This window comes from Alternaria ethzedia (genome assembly GCF_023757985.1).
Source record: "Alternaria ethzedia strain BMP 0044 chromosome Unknown scaffold_11, whole genome shotgun sequence".
Classification (NCBI taxonomy): Eukaryota; Fungi; Ascomycota; class Dothideomycetes; order Pleosporales; family Pleosporaceae; genus Alternaria; species Alternaria ethzedia.
In genome coordinates, this window is record NW_026056204.1 from 391,626 (window position 1) to 414,896 (window position 23,271).

Consider the following 23,271-nt stretch of genomic DNA (forward strand, 5'->3'; position numbering starts at 1 on the left):
AATGAGCGATACCCTGACGTCACATTCAGCCCCTCGTTTGAGAACTACTAATCCGTTTATCACGACTCTGGAAACACTGGCGATACGCAAACAAGGCTTATCTCCCGTCGCAGGATGCTACACTGATGCCTTCGCCTAGGACACACATCCACGCCAGTTTTTCGCATCTAGCAAGCCCCACTTTTCTAAAGTCATGGTGCTTCTTACCCTACACTGGATCGTCCCGCCGATGTTCAAACAACAGTCGTTCACACTATTCCAAGAGATCACTGGTTTATCCGGCATGGAAACTGTTTAGATAAGGCTTGTTCGCGCATACTTGTTACGGTGGTACCTATGTGACGTTTAGAACCCTCGGATGCCGGCCTACCAGTCCGGCAGATTGTTCCAACATGTCAAGTACGTCAAAAGAACAACACGATCGAATTGAACACGAAGCATTCGGGCGTACGTTTTTTATGAGCGCAACGATCATCGTCCAAGTATGCGGAAGGTGTCCAAGAATACCAAACTGCGCACTTGTGGCGAGTACCTTTGCCCGATGTGTGCTACAACGTCTCGCAGCTTCACAAGTGGCTTAACAGGTACTTCAAATACACTAGAGAATTGATACTTTATGGAGCAGGAACACGTTTTCTAAAAGCTGTTCGCGCACAACCTGTGGGAACATGGATCGTCTCTCACCTTGTGATGATCAGCCTACTCATGATCACGACGACATCCACGCTTTCGCCTACCGACCGCCATCACAGACTGCTATCAGAGCTGGCCAAAAGCGTTACACTGGAGTGGAGAGTTCGACTGACAGACTCATTGCTGTCATGACCACCAGTTCGACGCCTTCACCCAGCGGTTTCTACAACCGTATATACGTAACCAGTCTCCAGTCTTACCTCTATCAATTAGAACCTCGAACAACGGTAGATTCTACAAGAACTTCTACGTTTCAGCTTCCCACAATATCATAATGGACAAGCGCGACCGTTCGCAGTCGCCGGCGCAGGCACGTAAGCGACATGTTTCGACAATTTCGACAACAAACTCCACGAGCTCGCAAGGCACCACATCAGAAAAGACTATCGAGAACTCAAAGTCTGTTATTTCACCATCGGATTCAGATGCAGACTCGCCAGAGTTGTCTTCTGCGGTTTCGGTGTCTTCCTCGCAGTATACTGGCGATGCTAAAAGCCCACCCTCACCTGGCCATCTTCCAGTAACAGACACGACCCATATCTCTCCTTCAAAGCCGAACACGAGAGGTATCGCATCTCCAAAAGCATCTCCTCCAGAGACCAAATCAATCAACAATCCTCCAGAAGTCTCAACGCATGCCGGTATGGTCACGCAGGGTCCTCCAACCCCGGACACACTTCGTGAACCATCCCATGATGGTACAGTGGCGCATACACCCAGCATACTACATACTACTGCCGAATCTTTCCCCATTCTCACAACAGGCGATATCTTCATCAAGACGGAACTGGTAACTCCGCCGAGACAATGGCAACTCCACAGCAGCATTCTCACACGGTTTTCCTCATGGTTTTCAAAGTCACTTCCAAGCATTATGATGCCCACAATAGGGCCGACATGGGCTTCATACACTATTGAAGAGGTCGATGGTAAGGTTGACCTGGTACAACAACAAACCACCGAAGAAAAGCCAGTCATTTCGAATGCTGGGAGTCATCATGATGCCGACGTTGCAATCAAGACCGAGGACGAGGGTTCCGACTCAAGCAATCCGTTCTCTATCACTCCAGACCATACCACCACGATTGATATTTACAACCAAATCTTTAGAGCATTTTATAACGTGCCCATAAACGTTCCGACTACAAACATCGCCGCCTCTCTCACTCACTCCGAACAACTCACCAATCTCGCCAGAGACCTGGGCTGCTTGGGCAATCTCCCCAACCTAAGATCACAGATCAATGCCACCCTTCTCCAGCACCGACATGCGCTTCTGCGTGCAATCAAAAACGATCCCGCACGCTGGCTCCTCCTCTCGCTCGCTCTGCACAACGAGTCCATCTACACAGAAGCACTGATACACATGTCGGGTGCGCACCCCAGTTGGCCATGGCCGACGCCGCGCTCTTCTCTCCCAGAAGAAATCGTCCGCCTCATCACGGCCAAGAGCCTCGAGCTAAACAAACGCTGCACAGAAATAGAGCGCGACCTGCTCTTACTCACTATCCACGTCGGCCGCGGCGCGAGCAGTCACCCGGTGTCTCTTCTTGTCAACTCTGAATTCGACACGTGGTTTATCGTCTCAACATTCCGCTCCATTCTCGCTCAAGAATTTACCAACTTACACGACGATCCTAAGGGCTCTCTCCGCCGCGGCACCATCTATCGGAAGATTTGGAAGGGGGAGGGCTACATGCCGTACGAGAATATGAGACGTATGCTCGAACAGGTCATGCCCTCCGCAGTTGCCAGTCTAAGTGAGGATCTGGCGATCTTGAAGAGGGAAGCGAGTGCGTACGTGGAGGATCTTGCAAAGAACGAGTCTTTGCTTGATGTAGAGAGGCAGAAAGTGGGGTGGCTGACTTGTGTAAAGGTGGGGAAGGGGGATATTCCTTGGAGGGCTGGGGATGGAGGGTGAGATGCGAGGATTGAGAGTGATTTGATTGCAAAACTAAGGTTAACATTTGTGGGAGTGCCACTGGGGAGAGAGTCAAGTGCAGTCTGGGGGGTAGTCGTTGCGGGATTGCAACATGGTGGGCACGGCACACATCAGATCTTGGGTTTGTCCATTGTTCATACTGCGTATCTTATTCATACCTGTACACTCATGTCCAGAAACATCCAAGTCATATAGATTCATGTCCATACCGCGTAAAGGGGGTATCATTCTTAGGCCAATAGAGAAATTTACAAGCAACACATCATCTGCGCGAAGTTCCCCCGAACCCAGTGCTCTCATGCCTGGTGCTGGAGAAACTATCACCAGACGAACTCCTTGAGCTACCCTCTCCGCCATTGTTCCAGCGACTGCCACTACCGTTTCCAGCGCCCCAGCCGCCCGTCTGGTTGTTCCGGTTCCCTCTGTTGCCAAACTGGCCCGCAGCCCATCCAGCAGCAGCGCCACCTGCCGCACCCGACCAGAAGCCAGGCCTCCAGCCTTGTGCCGGTTGTGTCGCGCCGTAGCCTGACTTGGGGTTGCTGGGATTGTTCGGGTAGTATGGTGGAGGCGGGTCGTCGTTGTCGTCGTTATAGCCTCCACCCCATCCACCGCCGCCGCCACCTCCCCAGCCAGGTCTGTTGCCTCCTGCTGCGCCGCCATCCGGACCTTGTGCGCGGTTCCTCAGCGCAGAGTATATCATCCACAACACGACACCACCGAAGAGCATCCAGAATAGTCCGCCTGCAATCCTCTCGCCCATGGTTTTCGGTCCGTCACGTCGGTCGTCATCGTCGTCGTCGCCCTGCCATCTTCCTCTTCCCTTGCCGTACTTCTCTTGGCCTTTCTCGGTGAGGACGAGACGGTACTCTACTCCGCAGCTTCCTTTCAAGATGTATGGGTCTTCGGGGTAATCGTAGCCTTCGCAGATGACGTCTGTGGAGCCGAGTTTGAATTCTTCGGGGAGCGAGGCGGTGCAGGTCCATTGTATGGAGTCTTCGTCGTAGTCAGAGCCGCTGTTCTTGCATCGCATTATCTCAGGCTCGTAGAGGCCGCGGGCGGAACCGCCGATGCATTTCAGCTATCATGTGTTAGTAGGCTGTACGGAGGGGTAGGCGGAGACGCGTAGGATGAATGCGTACCTGGGGGATAGGGTCAACGCGTCGCGCGGAAGTCTGCTGTCCTTTGCGCAGCGTGAGACTTTCAATCTTAGCCAGCTTGACTTTGTCTGAGCGGAGGGCTTCTGCGCCACTCGCTGCCAGCAGCGCAGGGTAGAGGAAGCTGAGGAGATGCATATTGTCGCAAGGTCGTGGATCAGAAGAGTGCTCGATAGGGATGGTTAAGACAACTCATGTACCACCTGTGTGGCAAAAGCATGTGAAAGGACACGGTGGAGATGCCTTGTGCTTTGGGGCTGTGATTCTAGAAGCTGGCGGCGCCAGTGAATGCCGATGACGCACCGCCGAGGCCTGTACAGGGATGTACAGACGCTAGGGCCGTTTCCACACTAGCTCGCTTTACTCACATGCCATCGCGAGCATCACGCGTGGACACACCTCGAACGAAGCCTCCATCACAACAATCATGAAACAGCGAATAACTTATGTGGTGACGAACCCAGAGGACTTTACTCCCGATCAACTTCATGTTGGCGAAGACGAATCTGGTCCATACTTTGCTTTGGACAATGTCTATGCTGCAAAGGAACACCGTATCACACTCAGCCTGAATGAGCTACCTGAAGAGGTATGTACAGCACCCACTCCCATGTCCTTCAAATGAACGAAACCATCCTGACGACACGTAGATAAGTAACGTCTTTCAACAATGGCACGAATTACATTTACGTTGGACATCTACAAGGCCTTACGCATCTACTCCGCCATTCACGTCACGTGTCTCACCTGGTCTGCATGTCTTCTTCACGCCTCTATCAGATACGCCTGATGATGCACTATGCTCAAGCCTCCACTCCCTCATCTCCCCGGATCTGAAGTGTTCGTCGACATCATCCAGCTCCACAAAGATGCCAGTCCTCTCAGAACGCTTCTCAATGTCGGCCACCTCGCAGTACTACAGCTACTTGGATGATATCGACAGAGTTAGGAGTTTCTTCCAGCGGAAGTTTTGCAAAAAAGATGGAACAAGCTATTGTTTGGATGCGATTGATGGCTTTGCTCTGTCAAATTATGTCGATGTGGACTACGATACTATCTCGAGAAGCGTTGTTCTGACAGCCGAATCGTCCAATGCAGGATCCGCCAACGAAGGCTGGACTGAGACAATCAGGCTGCCAAGTAAAGAAGCGACTGTAGAGATTGGGGTATTGAGTTTGGAGGGAAATGCCGATCCCGAAGATGTGCAGTTTGGAGGTTTCTTGACAGTGCTAGGGCAAGACGATAAGCCGAGTATGTATATTACACCTACTACACTATCTTCACATCATCATGACAGCAAGAAACTAACGACACACAGAACCCACGCGCTTCCAAACCCCAACCCGGCACTACCCTCTCCTCCAAGCTTCCAAGAACCCAACGGCACAACCCAAACTCCATCCCCTAACCTACAGCACCTCCTTCAACCAACCAACCGGCCTCCACCCAACCCTCACCCTAACCTTCCCAGCACACCACCTCACCCCACCAGACCGTTCCTGTAAACTACACACCCACCTAACCCTCCCCTCCTACCTCTTCATCGACAAGTACCAATTCTCCGACGCCTTGTTCCTCGCAGACAAGAACCTAAAGCGCCTCCGCAGTCTAGCCGGCGCTACCGATCTCGAAGCCCCAGACTGGGTTGTGCCGGCTTGGGGCTCCGCAGCGCTCTTTGAACTCGCCACGCCCAAGCCAGAGAAGATTGAATATCCCAAGGTCAGTCTGGGTGATGGGGAGGAGAGCGTGTGGGAGGACTTGCCGACGCATCGTGAGGTGCCGGAGGGGGACTGGAATGTTAGCATACCGTTGCATCTACGGTATATGCCTGCTCAGGCGGCGTCTCATGCTAGATTACCCGTCCCTTGGCCTGTTGTGTTTTGGGCTTGTCGTGCCGATTCGGGCGCACAGCATACTACCAATCCGTTTGATCGCTTGCATTTGGGGTATGAGGGCTTGTTTGGACCCAAGACTAGGTTCATGCATGTGGAGCCTAAGGCTTGGAATCAGACTGGATCGGGTGGGTTGGTGGAGTGGATCGACGTGCCAGTGCTTGATACGAGGATGGCTGGGTGGGTTGAGGGAGGGACGGTTGGTGTGGTTTTATTCGCGTTTGTGGGGCTATGCTGGATGTTGTTTAGGAACATTGGGAAGGGGGATGTTGAGGATGAGAAGAAGAAACAGTAGACGGGTCAATAGCAACGGGGGACGTTGATGGGTGTTGAGAGTATTAGATCGTATTGCTTTTCGCTGGCAACTCAGCGATTTCATTTGGGTATCTTTCAATCAAGTACTATGCCCGCCACATGCTTCCACACTACTTTTCTTCCATATCTCGTAGCCCCGTTATCCAACCGCACAATGCAATGTCTGGCAAACCATGCTTCATATCTCCATTTCCAAAGTTCAGACTATCGTAATCGGCGCGTTGACAGGCATGCTCGACATAATGGGTAACGGTGTCCCAGGGAAGATAGGATGCAGCGCATAGACTGGTCCTGAACTGTCCTCGCCGTCGAACAGCATAAGGTTCTGGATGGGCTGTTCACGTTGTCCCAGCACGTTGATGACATCTTGAGCCAGCTGACCACCCAGGAAAGCCGTGACGGGTGCCAGTTCGCTACCCAGGTTTTGAAGGAAGCTGCGGAGGACTTCGGCTTTGAGAGACTCGGCAGGAAGAAGCAGCTCCTTGTGCTTGACGTTCGCAATGGTGGTGAAGACCTGAAGATCTGTCGGTGTATGCGAAGGGTAGATGCCATGACCCATGCGCTGGTACTCCCACAGTGCGCGTACACAAGTGAGTAAGGGATGGACCCTCTTCAGCCTCCTCGCGTTGTTTGCAATATCCGCAGGGAGTGGGCTGTCCTTGACCAGCATCAACGGACTGTAGAGCTCCTGCTTGTTGACCAGCTCAACCACCTTGCCGTTCTCCTTCTTGACCTGTACGCTCTTGATGCTCCTCGTTGTGCTCTCAGCGCCGACCTGCGTGTCGCGATTGCTCTTCTCGCGCTCGATAACGAAGTTGTGCTCGACCAGGTCGGCGAAGATGTAGCCGTACATGCCATGTGATGCGCCCGCGTAGAAGGGTTTCCGTGCTATGCGCGCACCGGCGTTGAGGGCGGAGGTGGAGAGGAAGTCCATGTCGGTGCATATGATGATATCGTAGGCGGCGTAGAAGTTGGGATCTTGCTCGTTGCGGATGTCGGTGGTGAGGGTCTTGACGGTGACGCGCGGGTTGAGCTTTTGCACCTGGGGCAATGCTGCCTCTGCGCGGTTCTTGCCTACATCGGCGTCGCTGATCAAAAATTGCGCGCCCAGATCATCTTCGGTCACGACTTCGTGGTCTGCGAGGGTGATGGAGCCTATGCCGGCGAGGACAAGGTTCTTGGCGACCTCGTTGGCGAGGGCTTTGATGGAGACGAGCAGGATGTTGGCGGTGCGGATCTTCTCTTGCGCCGCGACGCCCCATAGGCGGATCTGGCGGTCGTAGAGAGCGATTTCATCTGAGCGCAGAAGTTAGCACTGCTGCGACTGCCGTTGCGTCGCGCTTACCTGCGGATATCTTGTCGGCCTCAGCGATGGCGGCGACTGTCTCGCCAGCTGCGTCCTCGGCAGGCAATGCAGCAGGCAACGCGCCATTGGTCACCGGCGGAGGTACCGGGGACGGCTCGGTGAGATCAGCCATGGTGTTTGTCGTCGCGCGGGTATGTATATAGACGTAAAGAGACGCGTATGCGGGGTGTTGACTGCGCAATCACTCAGGGCAGTCAAGTTGTTGGTGGATCCAACAAGACACTGGCTGCGTATGGGCTAATTCAAGCTGGACGGGCGTCTTGCAGATGGCCGAGTAAAGGCAGCTAGCGGTGACGGCATTACCTCGCACCCTCGTAGCCTGCCTGTGCGGCTCTGCGGTGGCCCGTGCGCACCCCGCGTGCCAACCACACGGGACCGACTAGAAGATGCGTTGCTTGTTCGTCGCCTCAGCCTCGACAAGTGCCGTCTCCTACCCTCCCACCGTAAACTACTAGTCTCTCCTCTGCGTGTGAGCCTAACTACTCGCCATACCTCGTCTCCTCAATGGGAGCGAGCGCCGACGTCACCAATGCCCAGACCACCCTCCTCTCCGTCCCCACCGCCTGCGCCCTTCCCACTGGCCTTCACGACGGGCAGCTTTGACTTTCCCCATGCCTCGACCTCGCCGCCGACCGTCTCTCGCTCTGCCTCTACCAGCGCGTCCAGAAATGCGCTGCGCTCCCTAGCTGAGCCCACGCCCGCCGCTTACGATGCGACGTCATCCCCCAGAGACCCTGCCCGCCGCGTGCGCACTCGCACGTCAACCAGAAGAGGCCCGCTGCACCGCCTATTTGGTCCCCCACGTGATAGCGACGCAGCGGATAATCTTGCCCGCCGGCCTCCCACTGCAAACCCCAACCGACCGCGCGCCGTACCGAGCGAAAGCTACCTCCGCCGCTCTCAGGCCCGCACGAGGGAACAGCGCCTGGCCGACATGGACGCCACCAACGATGTTCTTGACTCACTGAGTGACCTACCGACAAGCAATCCCTTTACCATCTCGAATACACAGCCCCGCTCTCGTAGCCCCATCGTGCAACTCAACAGCGAGCGCAGGCACAAGCGGAGGAAGTTGGAACATGACAGTAGCGCTGCTACGGAGTACATGTGCTTCAAGTACGGCCACAGGGGTCAGGTAGTGCCTGGGCGTCTGCGCATGGAGATCATAAGCTGTGACGGCGGTGAGCACCGCAGAGACAATCCACCTGGGCTATACAGGGTTCAGAATGTCTTGAGGAACGACAAAAGTGTATACTGCAGCGAGAGCTCCCAGTGCAATCTTCTCTTGAAACACATCGGAGAAGCCCCCTTCGCCTTGGAGAAGATCGTCATTCGAGCACCGGACCGTGGATTTACGGCTCCGTATGTGTCTCCGCTTCGTCTTTGATCATTGCTAACCTGACACCAGCGTTCAAGAAGGTCTTGTGTTTGTATCCATGTCTGCAGATGAACTCCTGTCCGGCACCTCAGCCTACAATCTCCGCTACGACACTCCATCGCCATTGATGTCTCCGACACCCAGTTCCCCAAACGAGGCCAACGAACATATGTCTTTGCGAGAAGCTCTTGAAGATCCTTCGGTGTGGCAATACTCAAATCAGGGCCCCCGCGAGGACATGGAGGAGCGCATCGAGAATCTTCGTCTCCGCAGTGAGAGGCTGAATGCCGAATCTGCGAACTGGATATCGTCTTTGCGCTCCGACTCTGAACGTCGGCGGATAATGCGCCAGATGGTAGAACACGAAGACGAAGCAGAGGGGGACAATTGTGATCACGCAGCGGATGACTCTTACAGCGGTCCCGCTGGCATTTCTGCACCTACCCCACCGCCTTTTACAGTTACTACTGCTGCCAGCGAGGATGAAGATTCGGACTCCAACGAAGAAGTTCCCAGTGCTGCCATCATGGCCGACCGCCTTCGAAGAGAAAGCCGTTGGCGTCCAGACAGCGACGACGATGACGATGAAGTCATTCCCCGCCTGGGTCCGCTGCGTCGCGCGCCGGCTCTCGACTACAGCACATACAGCGAATGGCGGGAGCGGAGAGAGCGCTATCTCGAGCCCATCCGAGCGTCTCGTGTAGCTGCGCCCAGCCGCATCGAACCTTCCGAACGAACCCACGACGAGCCACTCATACCCCCACATGCGCGCTTCTTCATTGCGAAGAACAAGAATAAGATCACGATCAAGTTTCACCCTGCAATGTAAGTTTGGTCAGGTCACCCTAGGGAGCCATCGGTTTACTAACGCATTCTCCAGTTCGGGAAGACACGTCCTACTCAAGTTCTGGAGCCCGAAACACGATGGCAACATCGACATTGAGAGCGTCCAGTTCTACGGGTACTCCGGACCCCGCTACTTTCCGGCCGTGCAAGCTAGGTAGAGGGTACGTGCTGTTGTAAGGTTTTACATCACATCTGTCCTTTTGAGGGTCATGTTGTTATGAATTAGAAAAAAGGCAGGCATGTCTCTCATCGTGTCTGTTTGGAACGTGCCCTAGTAGTAGTGTGTGCAGTCTTTGAGTGGCAATGATACCCGGGTATGATACACAAATGTGTGACGATTGGTCTGGAGCATTTGGGGTTGTGTGGGAGTACTGGTGGTAGATACAACACATTCTTTCATCATTTTACTGCCACTGTAATCGAAAGATTATCAGCTGAGAGACTTGCGTGGACCTGTGACGAGTGAGCAGATGTGGTTGCCCCTACGGATTAAGTAAGAAGGAGCGGCCGGGGATAACCACAGTGCTGATCTGCTATTTCCGTTCGAGATCAGACCACCTGGACGCTGTTGCACTCACTTGAACCTCAAGCAACATCCACAACCACCCACCACGATAGCCACGTCTCAGCAACTTCCCGCGAAGTGAACGACTTCCATCACGAGCCATGAGCGCCTACCTGCGCTGTATCATGCTACGAAATGTCCGAAGATCCAGTTCCTATCGATGCGCAGGTGAACCTGCTCCCTTTTGGAGGAGAGATCCAACGGAGACCGAGCAGTCGAGCATAATGTGTAAGCAACGCATATGTGCAGCTATTTGATCGGAATCACGCTCATGCGCATAGGTAGAGATGGGATTACAGGTACCCATGTGCAAAGGGTATAGTATTTTCCGTGGTGAATGGACACACATTGACGCCTCGACGAACCCTGGCAAACCACCGTTATCGACTTACCAACCCACCAACGTACACACCTAAAGTCCCTCACGAAACGACTTCAAATTTGAGCGCGAGCCCACAAGAACACATTAACGCCTCCGCAGAAACTGTATCGAAGGCATCCATGTGCCCGGCTTTGATCAGCTTCCGCAATTATGTTCAGTGGACGTAGTCGCCGACACATCCTTTCCTCGTCATTTCTACGAAATTACCTAGCCTGCAAACCCGACCGGTACCTTGAGAAGCGGCTTGCTGTCAATCCAAGTTACCTCGACATCGTATCGCATGCGCACTCTTCTGGGTTACTGGAACACATTCCAAATGGACGAATGTAAGCTTCTAGACAGCGCCCACTGTTCGTCGTTTAGCAGCATTCGACTATCTCGTACGTGGCGAAGGCTGCTGAGATCAGCACAGCAACGGGCTCAGAGCCTCGACTTCCCATCTTTACGCTATTGGAGGCGGCAACGGCAACAGCGAACCTACACACGGCTCTGACGGCATTGTCCAACCTCGCGCTATGTTCTACCCGCAGTGACTATTATAGAGCCGCCCTACTGGTTTGCCATGTCGCCGGTCATGCCAGTTAGAATAACGGTATGTTCCTGCCACGCCCCTAGCGTATGCAGCTAATGACGGCGTAGAAACTGTGGTAGCGCGGGTTGCCAAGACGACGCTGTAAAGCTATGCGCAATGGGAACTTCGCCTCCGAGGAAACAACGTCATGTTAGCCAGTTATGGCAGTCAACAGCAGTATAGTACAGGCAATGTTGCCGATGCTACACTTTCTGTTGTTGATGAAACTCATGAACAAAACGTAGGTATCGTATTCTCTGATAGACTGCTCAGTCTTTCGTTTGAGCCGACACGATCCGTTGCTCTCAAGCTTCAACCAATGGACCATGTATCACGCTTGTTGTACAAGACGCTTTCTCGGCAAGATGCTAGTCGACAGCCTATCACGAGTGGGTTCAGCCATTCTTGGCCTGCGTAGCTTTACCAAGATGATACCAGACAGATCCTACTTCAGGATGCTCCATGCATTGACAGCCAAACAATTCGATGGCCACTCCGGTCTTTCCGTTGAAGCACTATCAACAAATTCTAATTCTAATGCTAAGCTACGAATAGATGCTCCGACGTCAATGAGATACCAGATTCAATGTTGGGAGGCTCTGCGTTCCTGAACAAGCCATTTGACAGCGAGGCTTAGACACACTACGTGATTTGAAGCTTGGTACAAGCCATGACATACTGACTTCAAAAGCATAAGTATTTGCATGTTTGCGTCATACAGGGGTAACAGCTACCAGAAAGAAGTTCGCCGCCGCCTGACGATGTTTGCCGTACAGCCGGACTAACAACGTTTCATGCGGCCTAAGCCTACGTTCTCCAGTTTTTCCTCCGCAAAGTCGGCGCGTTCTGGAGCAAACGACAAGCTTTCCGGATGATCGGCCGTGATCGCTCGGTTGCTCGGGTGGATCCACTCTCGCCGTGCCAAGCACCAATGACGTCGGCCTGCGCTGTCTCCATGTCCATCGCGTGGCTCCGCGAAACCTTCATATGCTTCGATCGCTTGGCGGCATCCAGACACACTGTGCCTGGCCTCCAGGTTCGACCAGAACGACATGCAAATGATAAGTGTGATGTCACTTCGCATTCGGCCCTTTCCATCGGGGCGCTATCACAACGTCTAGCAAACAGCAAAGCCAATGCCAGAGGTCGACGGTGCATGCCATCTCATCAAGTGCATGAGCGAACTCGGGTACGACGGCTCTGGTAATACCATGGTACCTGATTCCTCTGCAGAAGCCAGGGCGGAGACCGTCCGATGGGCGATGGAAGGAGGAGCACATTTGGTATAAGAGTCGCCATGCTCGACATGTTGAAAGCGCATCATCACAACAATCAGCCTTCTCATCAGTTCCACTTGATTCAAAACCACTACACTCACTCTCAACAAGTCGAATCTCGATCAATCAATCAATCAATCAATATGCTCTTCTCAAAGCTCACCATCATCTCCGCCCTTGCGGCTTTCGCTGCTGCTCAGGACACTGACTTCGACTTCGACAACATCCCCGCGGAGTGCACTGATGTCTGCGCACAAGTCGGTTCCATCACCAACGGTTGCAAGAACGACAGCAGTAAGTACCGCGCCTAGTAGCGAACAACAAGAATCTAACAAAGCTATAGATGACGACTCATCCGCCGTCCTCCAGTGCATCTGCACAGCCAACAACGCAAACCAGTTGATCCCACAGTGCGAGGCCTGCGTCAGGCAGTACAACGGCAACGACAACGACGACGGCAGCGACCAGTACCGTCTCCTCACCGACTGCGCATACCAGACCACCACCGTAGTTGGAGGAGGCGCTGGCGCCGTCCAAACAACGGCCGTCGACACCAACACCGTCACTGACACCAACACTGTTTCTGTCACCTCCGTCATCCAGACCACTTCCGTAGCCGTCATTGTCACCACCGGTAGCGACGGTCTCGTTGCCACCACCACCGAGACAGACACCGACACCAACACTGTCCCTGCCGAGACTAGTAACCCTGCTGCTATGAAGACTGCCGGCGCCGCCATGGGTATTGGTGCTCTTGGACTCGCTCTTGGTATGTTGTAAATCGACATCATGATTTACTAGGAGATGGATATTTATGTAGTTAATGACTGGAAGAGGAGTTTGGAAGCTCAGCTATTAATCGTGGGAGCTTGAAAAAGTCCGATGACTGGGCATGTAATGACTGTATATATAATGCAATATATCTTACCTTATCTCGTTTATCTGATCGCATGAGCAGTCCGACGTGATATGGAATATGGCGGTGAGATGAGATGACTTTCAAAATGGTTCATTAGGTATGGTTCACATGGGCTTTTTCATCCTGCACTTCGCGGCTACATACACTTATCAATACCCAGATGTACTCTGCATGCTTATACCAGGAGGTTCTCTACGGGAAACAGGCTATCAAAGATCGACTTGTCGATAGGGTATGGGAATACATCGTCTTTTGTACCCTTCAATACTATCATGCCAAATACCTCGTATACGGCAAACATCTACGAGCTGGTACCAACGCCCTCGAGAACTAAGACCATAGTCCGTAGACCTACCCGTCTGTGTCCATAAGCATCGACGAGCGCATCTTGACGTCTTCAAATCCGCGTCCAGAGTCAGTAAGCCTAGCTTTCTTACCAGCGAGGTGATGAGCTTGGATGAATTCCGGGAGATCAGCCAAAGCCAAGTCGCGGTACTTGGAGAGGTACGGCGCCTTGGGAAGAAGTTCACTGTACGCGATGCGACGGGTCTTGAACCACGTCTCGTTGTGAAGGGCGGCGTAGGTACCAAGAGCAGTAAGGGCGTCGTTGACGGCAGTATCGTCACAGATAGGGGCCCTGCAATACTTGGCAGTGAATATGCCCGTCTCCAGTACCAACTTCTCGAACTCGTCAAAGGTAGGGGACGATGGCTTGCCCAGACTGTTGGCCAGTTCGATGTGTGCATAGTGCCTGAGGTTCTCCATCTGCCATTCGATAGCCAAGATGAGGACATCGACATGGATATGAGAAGCCGTGATGCCTTTTGGGATGGGGGGCTTGGTGGAGGGGGGTGTAGTCGCATGATATAGCTGATGTTGATCTAGCATCTTAACGACGCGGTAGTCGCCAACGTGCTTGATGTGCGCGACACAGCAGTCGATTGCATGAGCCGGATGGTTGGGCATCTTGATCGTCTGCGTCATTGGCGAGCTCTCCAAGAAACGTTAGTACCAGACCACTATATTGAAGCATATAGCTGGAGTGTGTGTGCTTACCAAGTCTTTCGACATCTTCTGGGAATAGAGCATGGCGATACCCCTAGGCACTTTCCAAGCGCTATCATTGGGACCAGCAATGACGAGATCGCACAGCAAGCCATGGAACATAAGACTCAGCATACTAATCTGATCAGAGCCGGCCTACTTGTGCGTGGATGTGGGGTCACGTACCTTCCCTGAACTGTGTCTTTGCGCATCATGTCGTTCTTTGCCATTTTGCCCGACATCTTGAGCTTGGCCACGGCAGTGTGACAAGAGCCCCGCTTTGAAGCGGTAATACCGCGAGCGCCGGGAGTCTCGATGGTGTAGTCCGCGTCTTCTTCGTCGAGCTGGCGCTTCTTGGACGTCTTCTTGACCTTGCTTTCATTGGCGTTCTGGGTGGGCTTTGTCTGAACCGGCGTGGCCATGATGAGATTTTTATTGTTGTGGCTCATGGTTACGGTCGTCTTGTCGTGCAGATAGTGATGGCCCCGCCCGATCAATCGCAGGGTTTGGTCAAGAACAGCTAAGCGAACAGAGACTAGACCCAATTCGGTAGTCAGAGTGAAGTTGGTCATTCTGTGATTGTTTCTAGCTCTCGAGATCAATCTGATAGACCGATCAAAAGCTGGCTGTGATCCTAGAGTTCGTAGACTGGAGAAGTTAGGGTGTCGCGTATGACAACTTGCGAAATACAAATGGGTGGTTTATCTCTGAATGTGATCCAGAGGACGGTTAGTTAAGACTATTGATACGATTTCGACTCAAATATATATTACTATGTACTTCGAAGTATCTCATCAGTAGTGGCCTGGCTCGGACAATGTTGCATGGCAAGGATGGCTGTGTTGGGTTCGCTACTCTGCGATCGTGGGTTTTCTTTTTTTGGCTGTCGTAGGTTCGAATTCGGGCGAACTCTTCCTTTTTGCACGCGTTTTGGCTAGAACAGAACTCAGTGAAAGGACATTGCTTGCACTCCCTATCGGGCAATCGCTTAGCCCCGCGCTGGTAGTTTTCCGACCATGTTTGTTTGCTCACTTCCTTTCCCTCACCTTCTTGCACCCATAGAGCTGCTATCTCTGGGTTTGAACGAGTCTAGCTAGGCGCCATGTTATTTGAAACGACTTCAAAGTCCGCTGCTTCGAAATGGATGTCGCTCGAGAATCTTCTGCGGGTTGCCTCCAAGAACGACCATCTGAAGATACCGACGGTGGAAACTGAACGCGTCGGGTATGTCGATTCAACCTCCTGAGTACTCCCACTGACCAAACAGGCATGCGAGCAAGGTCCTTCACTCCAAGTTGGGTTGCGATCTTCTCCTTGACTCAAATGGAATTCTGTTCCCGGTGCATTCAGCCTGGATACTCGGTGGCCCAAGTGCGGATTGGATGCTGCAGTGTCTTTTCCAAGGCGTACGTATACCCAAGTCCAAGTTACTGTAGCGTGGCGGTATGTTTACAGCAAAGACTTAGACTCCAGAGCGTCCGTGCGAGATACCTTTTCCCGCATTCTCTCCAATCATCGTGGACCGATTCGTCAATTTCCTCTACCTCGGGACGTATCAACGAAATGTAGAGACGGAAGTGTCGAACATCGCGCATGCAGAGAATAAACCTGACAGAATCTACAACGATTTCACCCGCGATATGAAGTCAGTGGAATTCAGCCTGGAAATGATCAAGTTCGCTGAATTCCTGAAATACCCGGCTTTGATCAACGCCGCGTACGCCAAGATGATAGAGCAACTTCTCTTCAGAGGTCACTTTACGCCGACCGCCATGAAGGACTTTGTAGAGTGGACATATGGGGACGACAAGATATGTAAGGACGAAGAGGGGTTGCTGAAACATCTCATTGTCGCAGCTACCTTGGCGCATGGTTACAAGCACTGGGACCAGGCTCGGCGTGACGAGTTTGTCGGCCTCATTCGTCATCAGAAAGGGTTCGTCGATGATCTGGCAGCAGCGGAAGAGCTGAATAAGACGCTTTCGAAGTCACCACAAGGATCTCAAAAGAAAGAGAAGAAGAAGAAGGGCTTCTTGAAAAGGAGACATGATGCTAGCAAGTAGACAACTAACCGTCTATCATGCAGCATGTTGATGAAAACGGGGTAGAGACGTTCAGCGCCGTCACTGAAAGCGCGGAAGAAGCCTACGTCTGAGGTTTGGAGGTCAGGCAGACCGATAAAGTAGCCTACTAGAGCAGACAAATGCAATACAGTAAATCAGATGGAGACGGAAGATTATGCGTAGCAGTTATGTCTCGGGCAAAGGTGTCGTGATGCATGCCGTGGGTATGATGTCTTTGGTGAATAGGTGACGGGAGGAAGGAGCTGGGGAAGTTTGACATTAGCGCCCCACATGCTAGCCTCCAATTGCGCATGCGTCCATTAAGAAGGACACTAGAATACTGGACACGAAAAAAGGCATCTCAGTTGCTTTAGTCTACTCTACAAGTCTAATCGTTGAATCGGGTATATCACAAACGGCAACACTCCCCGTCTACCCTATCTTCTCAACCGTCAACGAACCCTTCACATCACCCTCCAACGCAATCAACCCACACAACTCAATCTGCTTCTTCCACTTAGTCGACTCATACCTCGCCGTAATGACCGTCAACCTTAGAACCGGCTCTTCTTCACTAGCGCTCTCACCAACTGGTAGCGGCACAGCTGTAAACGTCCATCGACCGAACGACCAATTCAAGATATATCTTGCTCGACCCTCCTGTACTTTCTGGTGCGCATCGGCATCAGCGTCCGATGATTTCGGTGGCGTCGAAGAATACAAAATGCCTTTTATCCGGTATACCTCGTCTTTTGTTGGGTCTTCGAGGAGTTTGGCGAGTTTAGCGGTGTCGACACTACTGTTTCCATCCTGGCTTTTTAGTGTCACTGTGAGGACCTCGACTTCGCTGGAATGGTCATGGTCGTGTTCATGTGCGTGCGCGCTTGCGTTCTCCTCACTGACCCCTGCCAGCCTCGCATCCAGTCCAAACACAATATCCTTATCCACCCAGCCCTTCCTGCTCTTTGTCCTAGGTATTTGCGGTTCCACCTCCAGTGCCAGCACTGCGTCCTCAACATCCTCCAACCGTCTCTCGCTAACAAGTTCGTGCTTGTTTAGAACAATGAGATCGGTGTAGCGTGCCTGCATTTTCGCCGTGTAGCTTGTGTCTTCGTAGCCCTTCCAGTTCTCCACGTCAATCACACTCATGACGCCGTCTAGAACGTATTTGCCCGTTTCTCTGCTCAGTCGGTTTACTTCCATGGCGAGGGTTGCGGGGAAGGCAGAGCCGGAGGTCTCGATCACGATGCGGTCGGGGTTCACGTCGTTGGCGAGCGTTTCGAGGGCGTCGGAGAGCTGTCCGACGAGGTTGCAGCATATGCATCCATTGAGAAGTTCTTGCACACCTGATATAGCGGCTGAGGAGGCGAGCGCTGTGTCGACTTTGATGTCGCCATATTCGTTCTTGAGGAGAGCGAGTTTGTAGGTTTTGGGTAGTTGGGGAATTAGGTTTAGGATGAGAGCTGCAAGGTTGTTAGCAAGGTTATAACTCTTCTCGATGTGATTTACACGTTCTTGACGGCTTATACACACGCAATGCGACGTGCTGGTAATGTGCTACTAGTTCCTGAGAAAGCAGCTGAAAATTACTACGTACTTGTTTTTCCCGAGCCCAAGAAGCCCGTGATAATCGTGATGGGTATCATGGCGATGACGACAACAGCACAGACGCGTCGATCCGAACAAAATCCCTCAAAGAAGCAAAACAAAATCCAAGGTCACAGTCGCAAGGTTAGTCGCAAGGTTGCTCGCACGTGCAAGACGCGATAGCGGAGCTTGGCCTCGCAAAGGGACTAGTTTCAGGTTCCGCGATGGCGGGGTGTCTGATGACGTCGGCGCGCATTTGGGCGGGGCAGTGCCGACCAAGACCAGCATCGCATCAGGTACATGGCCCGTAGCCTCTTTCCAGGCTGCGACACGCACCTATCAAACCCATTTAGCTCCAATACCAAGGCTTCTGTCACCAGGGACTAGATCTTGATTGACCCCATTGACCCATCGGTGCTCCCGTTTCCAAGATCAACCATCCCTGCCTTGCTATCAGCTGGTTAAATAGCTCTCTCTCTCCTCCAGTGCACTCGGCTTATCACTCATCACAACCTCACAAGACTACTTTTGCCTTTACTGCTTTGACTCTTTACTTACCTGACCTACCTCCAATTACAACAAACAAACAAACATCATGGATTTCGTCAACAAGCTCGCTGGCGGTGGTAACAACCAAGGCCAGTCCGTCAACGAGCAGGTCGTCCAAGGCCAAGGCTCTGAGCAGAAGTCCTCCGGCTCCGGTGGCTTCCTCGGTGGCATCGGTGACAAGCTCAACTCCGCTGCTGGCGGCGGCAAGGAGAGCGAGAAGAACGAGGACTACCTCGACAAGGGTATGTTGTCCTCCACCCTACCCACGTCTACCATGCCGTGCTACAACTGTTTGACACGTGCTAACTGTTTATACTAGGTGTCGACTTCGTCCAAGAGAAGTTCATGGGCCAGGGTGCTCAGGACAACGAGTCCGCCGTCGAGCAAGCCAAGGACGAACAGATCAGCGACTTCATCCGTGGCCAGTACAAGTCTACCACTGGCTCCGATATGCCCATCAAGGACAAGGAGACTCGTCTCGGTTAAGCTGCTGAGCTGGGACAAGGCGTGATGGTGGGTATACCATGAGCCGGGAGGACAGGAGATCCGCTGGCCATTGACTACGATCACAATGATATGGTTATGATAGTCATGAAATGAAACAATGACAATACACCACAAGCAAGAAAGTGACATGATCTTGTCGACGGTGATGTGATTCGTTTGTGCGATTTAAACATTTCGGCAGACCCCAACTGGCGACGCAGCGATGCGTTGTTGATACACGCAGATCTACTACCCGTATGCACCGTCATCAAACGCCTGATGCTTCCACATTTTCCCATGAACGATGGCCAGTCGCATCTCCATACAATACAACACATCCATATCTTACAGCTGCTCAATACCCTCAACAAGCCTATCAAGAGTTGCATCCGACCCCTCAGTCAACAAACCCTTCATCATGCGCGACCTGCTTAATGTTAGCGCTCATTATCAGCATCGTGCGCCTTGGGTACGACTTACAAGTTCCCCAGTTTACAAGCCCCCATGCTCTCCTCAAGCTCCGCACTCTTTATCTCCGCCACATCAATGACCTTCTCCGGTACCCTCGCCAACCGCGCAACGTTCAGCCCGTAAGACCGATGGCTAATACCCTCCGTAGCTTCATACAAGAACACAACTTCCTTCCCGCCATTCTGCTCTTCAAAGCGCATGTGGACGTTCTTCAGCTCACCGTTGGGGAAGCGGCCTGACAGTTTGGCCAGATGCTGGTAATGTGTGATGAACAGAGTGAGTGACTGTAAGTCGCGGATTACATAGTCGAGCACTGCTTCTGCGATGGCGACACCGTCAAAAGTTGACGTGCCGCGACCGAGCTCATCGAGGATGATGAGGGAGCGCGGCGTTGCGGATTTGAGAATGTCGGAGGTTTCGTTGAGCTCGACCATGAAGGTTGACTCGCCTTTGAGCATGTTGTCAAAAGCGCCCATGCGGGTGAAAACTGCGTCTAGCATGCCTAGTCGCGCTTCGGTTGCGGGGACGTAGGAGCCGATTTGGCCCATGATTGCGATGAGAGCTGCAGATCGTACATAGGAGGATTTTCCGCCCATATTGGGGCCTGTAATGAGGAGAGCACGGGTGGAGTCGTGTGAGATGGAGAGGTCGTTGGGGACGTAGTTTTCGAGGAGCAGTTGCTCGACCATGGGATGCCGACCACCAGTGATGTTGAGCTCGATGTCGTCTGTGAAGGTCGGCTTGACGTAACCTGGCTGGTTTGCCAAGGTAGCCAGGGAGAGGAGGGCGTCGAGTGTGGCTAGAGAAGCTACACAGTCCCGCAGTTGTTGATACTTGGACGAGATCTCCTCCAGCAAGCCCATGTAAGCTTTGTCGCATGCCGCCGCCAGCGACTCCTTGTACTGATCTCGCTCTTGTAGCATGCGCTTAACTTCTGGCGTGTGGAAACGCAGTGTAGTCTTGGTAGCTGAGATCTGCTGCCACGAGGCAGGTACTTTCTTCTCTTCGGGTGCCTTCCTCTTGACCTCAATCAAGTACTCAATGCCAGCTACAGTGACGAATTCTACCTTGCTCTTCCCCAGCTTGGCAGCTGCATCTTTTCGGTGCGTGTTGAGGTCGTCTTCAACAGAGGCAATGCTCAATTTCAGATCGTTGATATCTTCGGCCTCATGTTCTTCACGGAAGAACGAGTACTTGTCGTCATCTTTTGCGGCTTTGGCGTTGATCCTCTCCAGAAAGCTGTTCAAGTCATCGTATATCTTCGGAACATTCGAAACAGCTTCACTCAGTAACGACGAGGAGAAGCCACTCTTTTCGGGTGTCTTCGCCGACAAGTATTGGCTCGAAATCTCCTGCAGACTTTGCAAAGCCGCCAACAGTTCTGGCCTTGTACACTTCTTGTAGTAGATGCGGATGAGCACCTTTTCGAGATCGGTCCTAATCTTTCCGAGCACGAACTTCAGCTTGTCGACCGGGATGGTGTTCTCGCCCTCCTTGAGCTCTTCTACCGCTGCTATGCGCTCTTCTAGTCTTTCCTTGTCTATCAGCGGTCGGCCAACCCACTTTCTCAACAACCGCTGCCCAAAACGGGTCTTTGTTCTGTTCATGGTCCAGAACAAGCTGCCCTTCGAAGTGTAGTCCGTTTGATTCTGGTAGATTTCCAAACTAGAGAGTGTGTTTCCGTTCAGCAGCATGTAAGACCTGGCACTGAAAGGCTGGAAGTACTTTGTGAGATCGAAGACGTGTTCCAGGCCGTACTCGCTGAGGTATGTGATCATCGCTGAGAGGCAGATGGTTACATGCTCCGACAATTGATGTACCTTGTCCAAAATGGCACCTCGCTTTTCCGAGTCTGCTTCTTGGCTGGATTTCATCTTGCCCGCGTAGAAATTCGAGATGTGGCTGTAGGCTTGTGCAGCCATCGTCTTCGGCTTTTCTACCCTCTCCACGCGCGATCTGTCCCCGAAGACGTTGGTCTTACTAGCTGACAGATGTTGTATCAGCTTGTCTGTAGCCTTGGAGAGGTCGCCGACTACGAGAAACTCTGCCGGCGCGATGTGAAGCAGTCGTGTCTCGATCTCGCTACGCATGAAACCATCTTCGAAGTCATCGTAGATGATGTCGCCAGTCGCAGGCTGGACGGCTACCAGCCCAACTTGCACTTTCTCGTCTGTACCCCAGCCTTTTGCATTGCTCTCGGTGATGCAAAGCAGATATCCGGTCGACTGTACGCTTGCGCCTGAGCCCTCGGTAGGCGCTTCCAAGCCCTCAACATCGTCCACGTATGTGCCTTTGGTGTAAAGATTGGTAAGCTTCCGCACAAAGGGAGCATTTCTGTTGGTACCGGCTGCTTTGAGCGCGGCTGTCTCCAGCTGCCTAACGACTCCGACTTTGTGGTTTGCTTGTACGAGACGTTTGACGTGGACTTGCAGTCGATGCGTGGGGAAGCTGGCGGACGCGAATCGGTCGAGGTGGGCTTCGGAAGGGTGCTCGTCGTATCTGAATTTTCCTAAATATTGGTATCCCAAGTTAGCTACCCATCACGTTAAGCTCAGCCTGGAGTTCCTACCCGGTATGCAGACGATGCCCAGCTCTTTCGATGCCGTTCTTGCATCCTCGCCAAAGAACTTGTACTTGTACCCAACCTCCATAACGATGACGGTATCCAGATGCTTTCGCTTTATGTCCAGGTATTGTATTTCCATCGGCGTCAGCTTGTTTGCCTTCTTCGTCGCAGTGCCCTTCTTTCCCTTGGCGGGCTTCTGGGGTGGCTCATCCTCTTCCTCCTCGTCGCCCTCGCCTTCCTCGCCATTGGCATTGGGGTTGTCCTCAGATATGATCTTATTGCGCCTCCTCAGCTCAGCAAAGCTGTCTGGTCGACCGAGCTTCTTGACAAACTTCTCGTGTAGCCTCTCCTTCTGCTTCTGTGAAGCTGCGACATCCTCATCTTCTTCGAGGTGCTCTTCCCGTGGAGCAGGTGACGAAGAGAACAGAAACTTGGACGTCCTGTCGCCGGTTCTCGCGGGCTTTGGTGCAGACGTCTGTCGGGGCGAGTCGCCTTTTTCGAATCTAACGCGCTTTGAGGGGGAGGAGCGACCGGAGTCGTGAGCTCCGTCATCTTCGTCTATGGCGCGCTTGCGCACAGGAATTGATTGCGAGACTGGAAGGTCTTCCTCGTCGTCGTCTTCCTCTTGGTGTGCGTCATTGGCTACGGGGGGAGAAGGCGCCTTGGGAGCAGGTTTGGCTGCGGGTTTAGGCGTTTGCGACGGTTTCTTCGCGAAGAAACTGGAGATGGTCTGCTGTGTGCCCTTTTGCGACGACTTGGGCTGCGACGACGATTGGGTACTTTTTGGCGCCATTGGGTGATTCGTGGGGTCGCGACGGATGGCGGGTGTACGTGTGGAGAAAGCTAGAGACGCGTCAGGCAGGCGACGCGCACCGCTTCAGATTACATCACGGTGTCACGTTTCCTGGGGTTCGTCCGCGTGCTTGGCTGCTACATCATCCAGGAACACGGCTCTCAAACCAAGCCTGGGTTTCTCAAGTCAATGTTTCTGATCAAAAGCCTAACGCGAGCTGCTTCCTCTTCCATGATCGAGTTGCAGCCGGGCTGCCTAGGCGGGCCGGGAGATCCAGCCCTGAAGCTCGACAGAACGACATGCTGTCAACGAAGCTTAACGACTGCTTGAGCCGTAATGTTTTCAGGTTATGACCACACATACGACGATGCATCCATCCCCAGCATTTCTCTTTGCTCATACAAACACCCCA

At 52.8% G+C, this 23,271-nt stretch overlaps 11 protein-coding genes across 11 annotated transcripts; 6 read left to right on the forward strand and 5 right to left on the reverse strand.

Annotated features, from left to right (window-relative positions):
- Positions 1 to 1,570: 1,570 nt before the first annotated feature.
- Positions 1,571 to 2,614, forward strand: J4E87_005379 (uncharacterized protein; the record flags this gene model as incomplete). The annotated part of the gene is made up of 1 exon (XM_049376992.1): positions 1,571 to 2,614. One exon carries the CDS (start codon positions 1,571 to 1,573, stop codon positions 2,612 to 2,614), a length of 1,044 nt encoding a protein of 347 aa, XP_049233217.1.
- A 283-nt stretch (positions 2,615 to 2,897) lies between these two features.
- J4E87_005380 (uncharacterized protein) lies at positions 2,898 to 3,927 on the reverse strand (the record flags this gene model as incomplete). Its single annotated transcript, XM_049376993.1, has 2 exons — positions 2,898 to 3,713; positions 3,775 to 3,927. 2 exons carry the CDS (start codon positions 3,925 to 3,927, stop codon positions 2,898 to 2,900), a joined length of 969 nt encoding a protein of 322 aa, XP_049233218.1.
- Positions 3,928 to 4,216: 289 nt separating this feature from the next.
- Positions 4,217 to 5,976, forward strand: J4E87_005381 (uncharacterized protein; the record flags this gene model as incomplete). The annotated part of the gene is made up of 4 exons (XM_049376994.1): positions 4,217 to 4,378; positions 4,440 to 5,040; positions 5,108 to 5,609; positions 5,931 to 5,976. 4 exons carry the CDS (start codon positions 4,217 to 4,219, stop codon positions 5,974 to 5,976), a joined length of 1,311 nt encoding a protein of 436 aa, XP_049233219.1.
- A 219-nt stretch (positions 5,977 to 6,195) lies between these two features.
- On the reverse strand, positions 6,196 to 7,474 carry J4E87_005382 (uncharacterized protein; the record flags this gene model as incomplete). Its single annotated transcript, XM_049376995.1, has 2 exons — positions 6,196 to 7,292; positions 7,342 to 7,474. 2 exons carry the CDS (start codon positions 7,472 to 7,474, stop codon positions 6,196 to 6,198), a joined length of 1,230 nt encoding a protein of 409 aa, XP_049233220.1.
- A 417-nt stretch (positions 7,475 to 7,891) lies between these two features.
- On the forward strand, positions 7,892 to 9,744 carry J4E87_005383 (uncharacterized protein; the record flags this gene model as incomplete). The annotated part of the gene is made up of 3 exons (XM_049376996.1): positions 7,892 to 8,724; positions 8,771 to 9,565; positions 9,621 to 9,744. The coding sequence occupies 3 exons, from the start codon at positions 7,892 to 7,894 to the stop codon at positions 9,742 to 9,744; spliced, it is 1,752 nt and encodes a 583-aa protein (XP_049233221.1).
- Positions 9,745 to 12,524: 2,780 nt separating this feature from the next.
- J4E87_005384 (uncharacterized protein) lies at positions 12,525 to 13,161 on the forward strand (the record flags this gene model as incomplete). The annotated part of the gene is made up of 2 exons (XM_049376997.1): positions 12,525 to 12,675; positions 12,725 to 13,161. The coding sequence occupies 2 exons, from the start codon at positions 12,525 to 12,527 to the stop codon at positions 13,159 to 13,161; spliced, it is 588 nt and encodes a 195-aa protein (XP_049233222.1).
- Positions 13,162 to 13,651: 490 nt separating this feature from the next.
- Positions 13,652 to 14,916, reverse strand: J4E87_005385 (uncharacterized protein; the record flags this gene model as incomplete). The annotated part of the gene is made up of 3 exons (XM_049376998.1): positions 13,652 to 14,293; positions 14,357 to 14,480; positions 14,531 to 14,916. 3 exons carry the CDS (start codon positions 14,914 to 14,916, stop codon positions 13,652 to 13,654), a joined length of 1,152 nt encoding a protein of 383 aa, XP_049233223.1.
- Positions 14,917 to 15,446: 530 nt separating this feature from the next.
- On the forward strand, positions 15,447 to 16,407 carry J4E87_005386 (uncharacterized protein; the record flags this gene model as incomplete). The annotated part of the gene is made up of 3 exons (XM_049376999.1): positions 15,447 to 15,568; positions 15,612 to 15,734; positions 15,960 to 16,407. 3 exons carry the CDS (start codon positions 15,447 to 15,449, stop codon positions 16,405 to 16,407), a joined length of 693 nt encoding a protein of 230 aa, XP_049233224.1.
- Positions 16,408 to 16,839: 432 nt separating this feature from the next.
- J4E87_005387 (uncharacterized protein) lies at positions 16,840 to 18,053 on the reverse strand (the record flags this gene model as incomplete). Its single annotated transcript, XM_049377000.1, has 2 exons — positions 16,840 to 17,870; positions 18,005 to 18,053. 2 exons carry the CDS (start codon positions 18,051 to 18,053, stop codon positions 16,840 to 16,842), a joined length of 1,080 nt encoding a protein of 359 aa, XP_049233225.1.
- A 536-nt stretch (positions 18,054 to 18,589) lies between these two features.
- Positions 18,590 to 19,029, forward strand: J4E87_005388 (uncharacterized protein; the record flags this gene model as incomplete). The annotated part of the gene is made up of 2 exons (XM_049377001.1): positions 18,590 to 18,785; positions 18,863 to 19,029. The coding sequence occupies 2 exons, from the start codon at positions 18,590 to 18,592 to the stop codon at positions 19,027 to 19,029; spliced, it is 363 nt and encodes a 120-aa protein (XP_049233226.1).
- A 345-nt stretch (positions 19,030 to 19,374) lies between these two features.
- On the reverse strand, positions 19,375 to 22,859 carry MSH3 (Mismatch repair protein msh3; the record flags this gene model as incomplete). Its single annotated transcript, XM_049377002.1, has 3 exons — positions 19,375 to 19,456; positions 19,510 to 22,009; positions 22,070 to 22,859. 3 exons carry the CDS (start codon positions 22,857 to 22,859, stop codon positions 19,375 to 19,377), a joined length of 3,372 nt encoding a protein of 1,123 aa, XP_049233227.1.
- Positions 22,860 to 23,271: the final 412 nt, after the last annotated feature.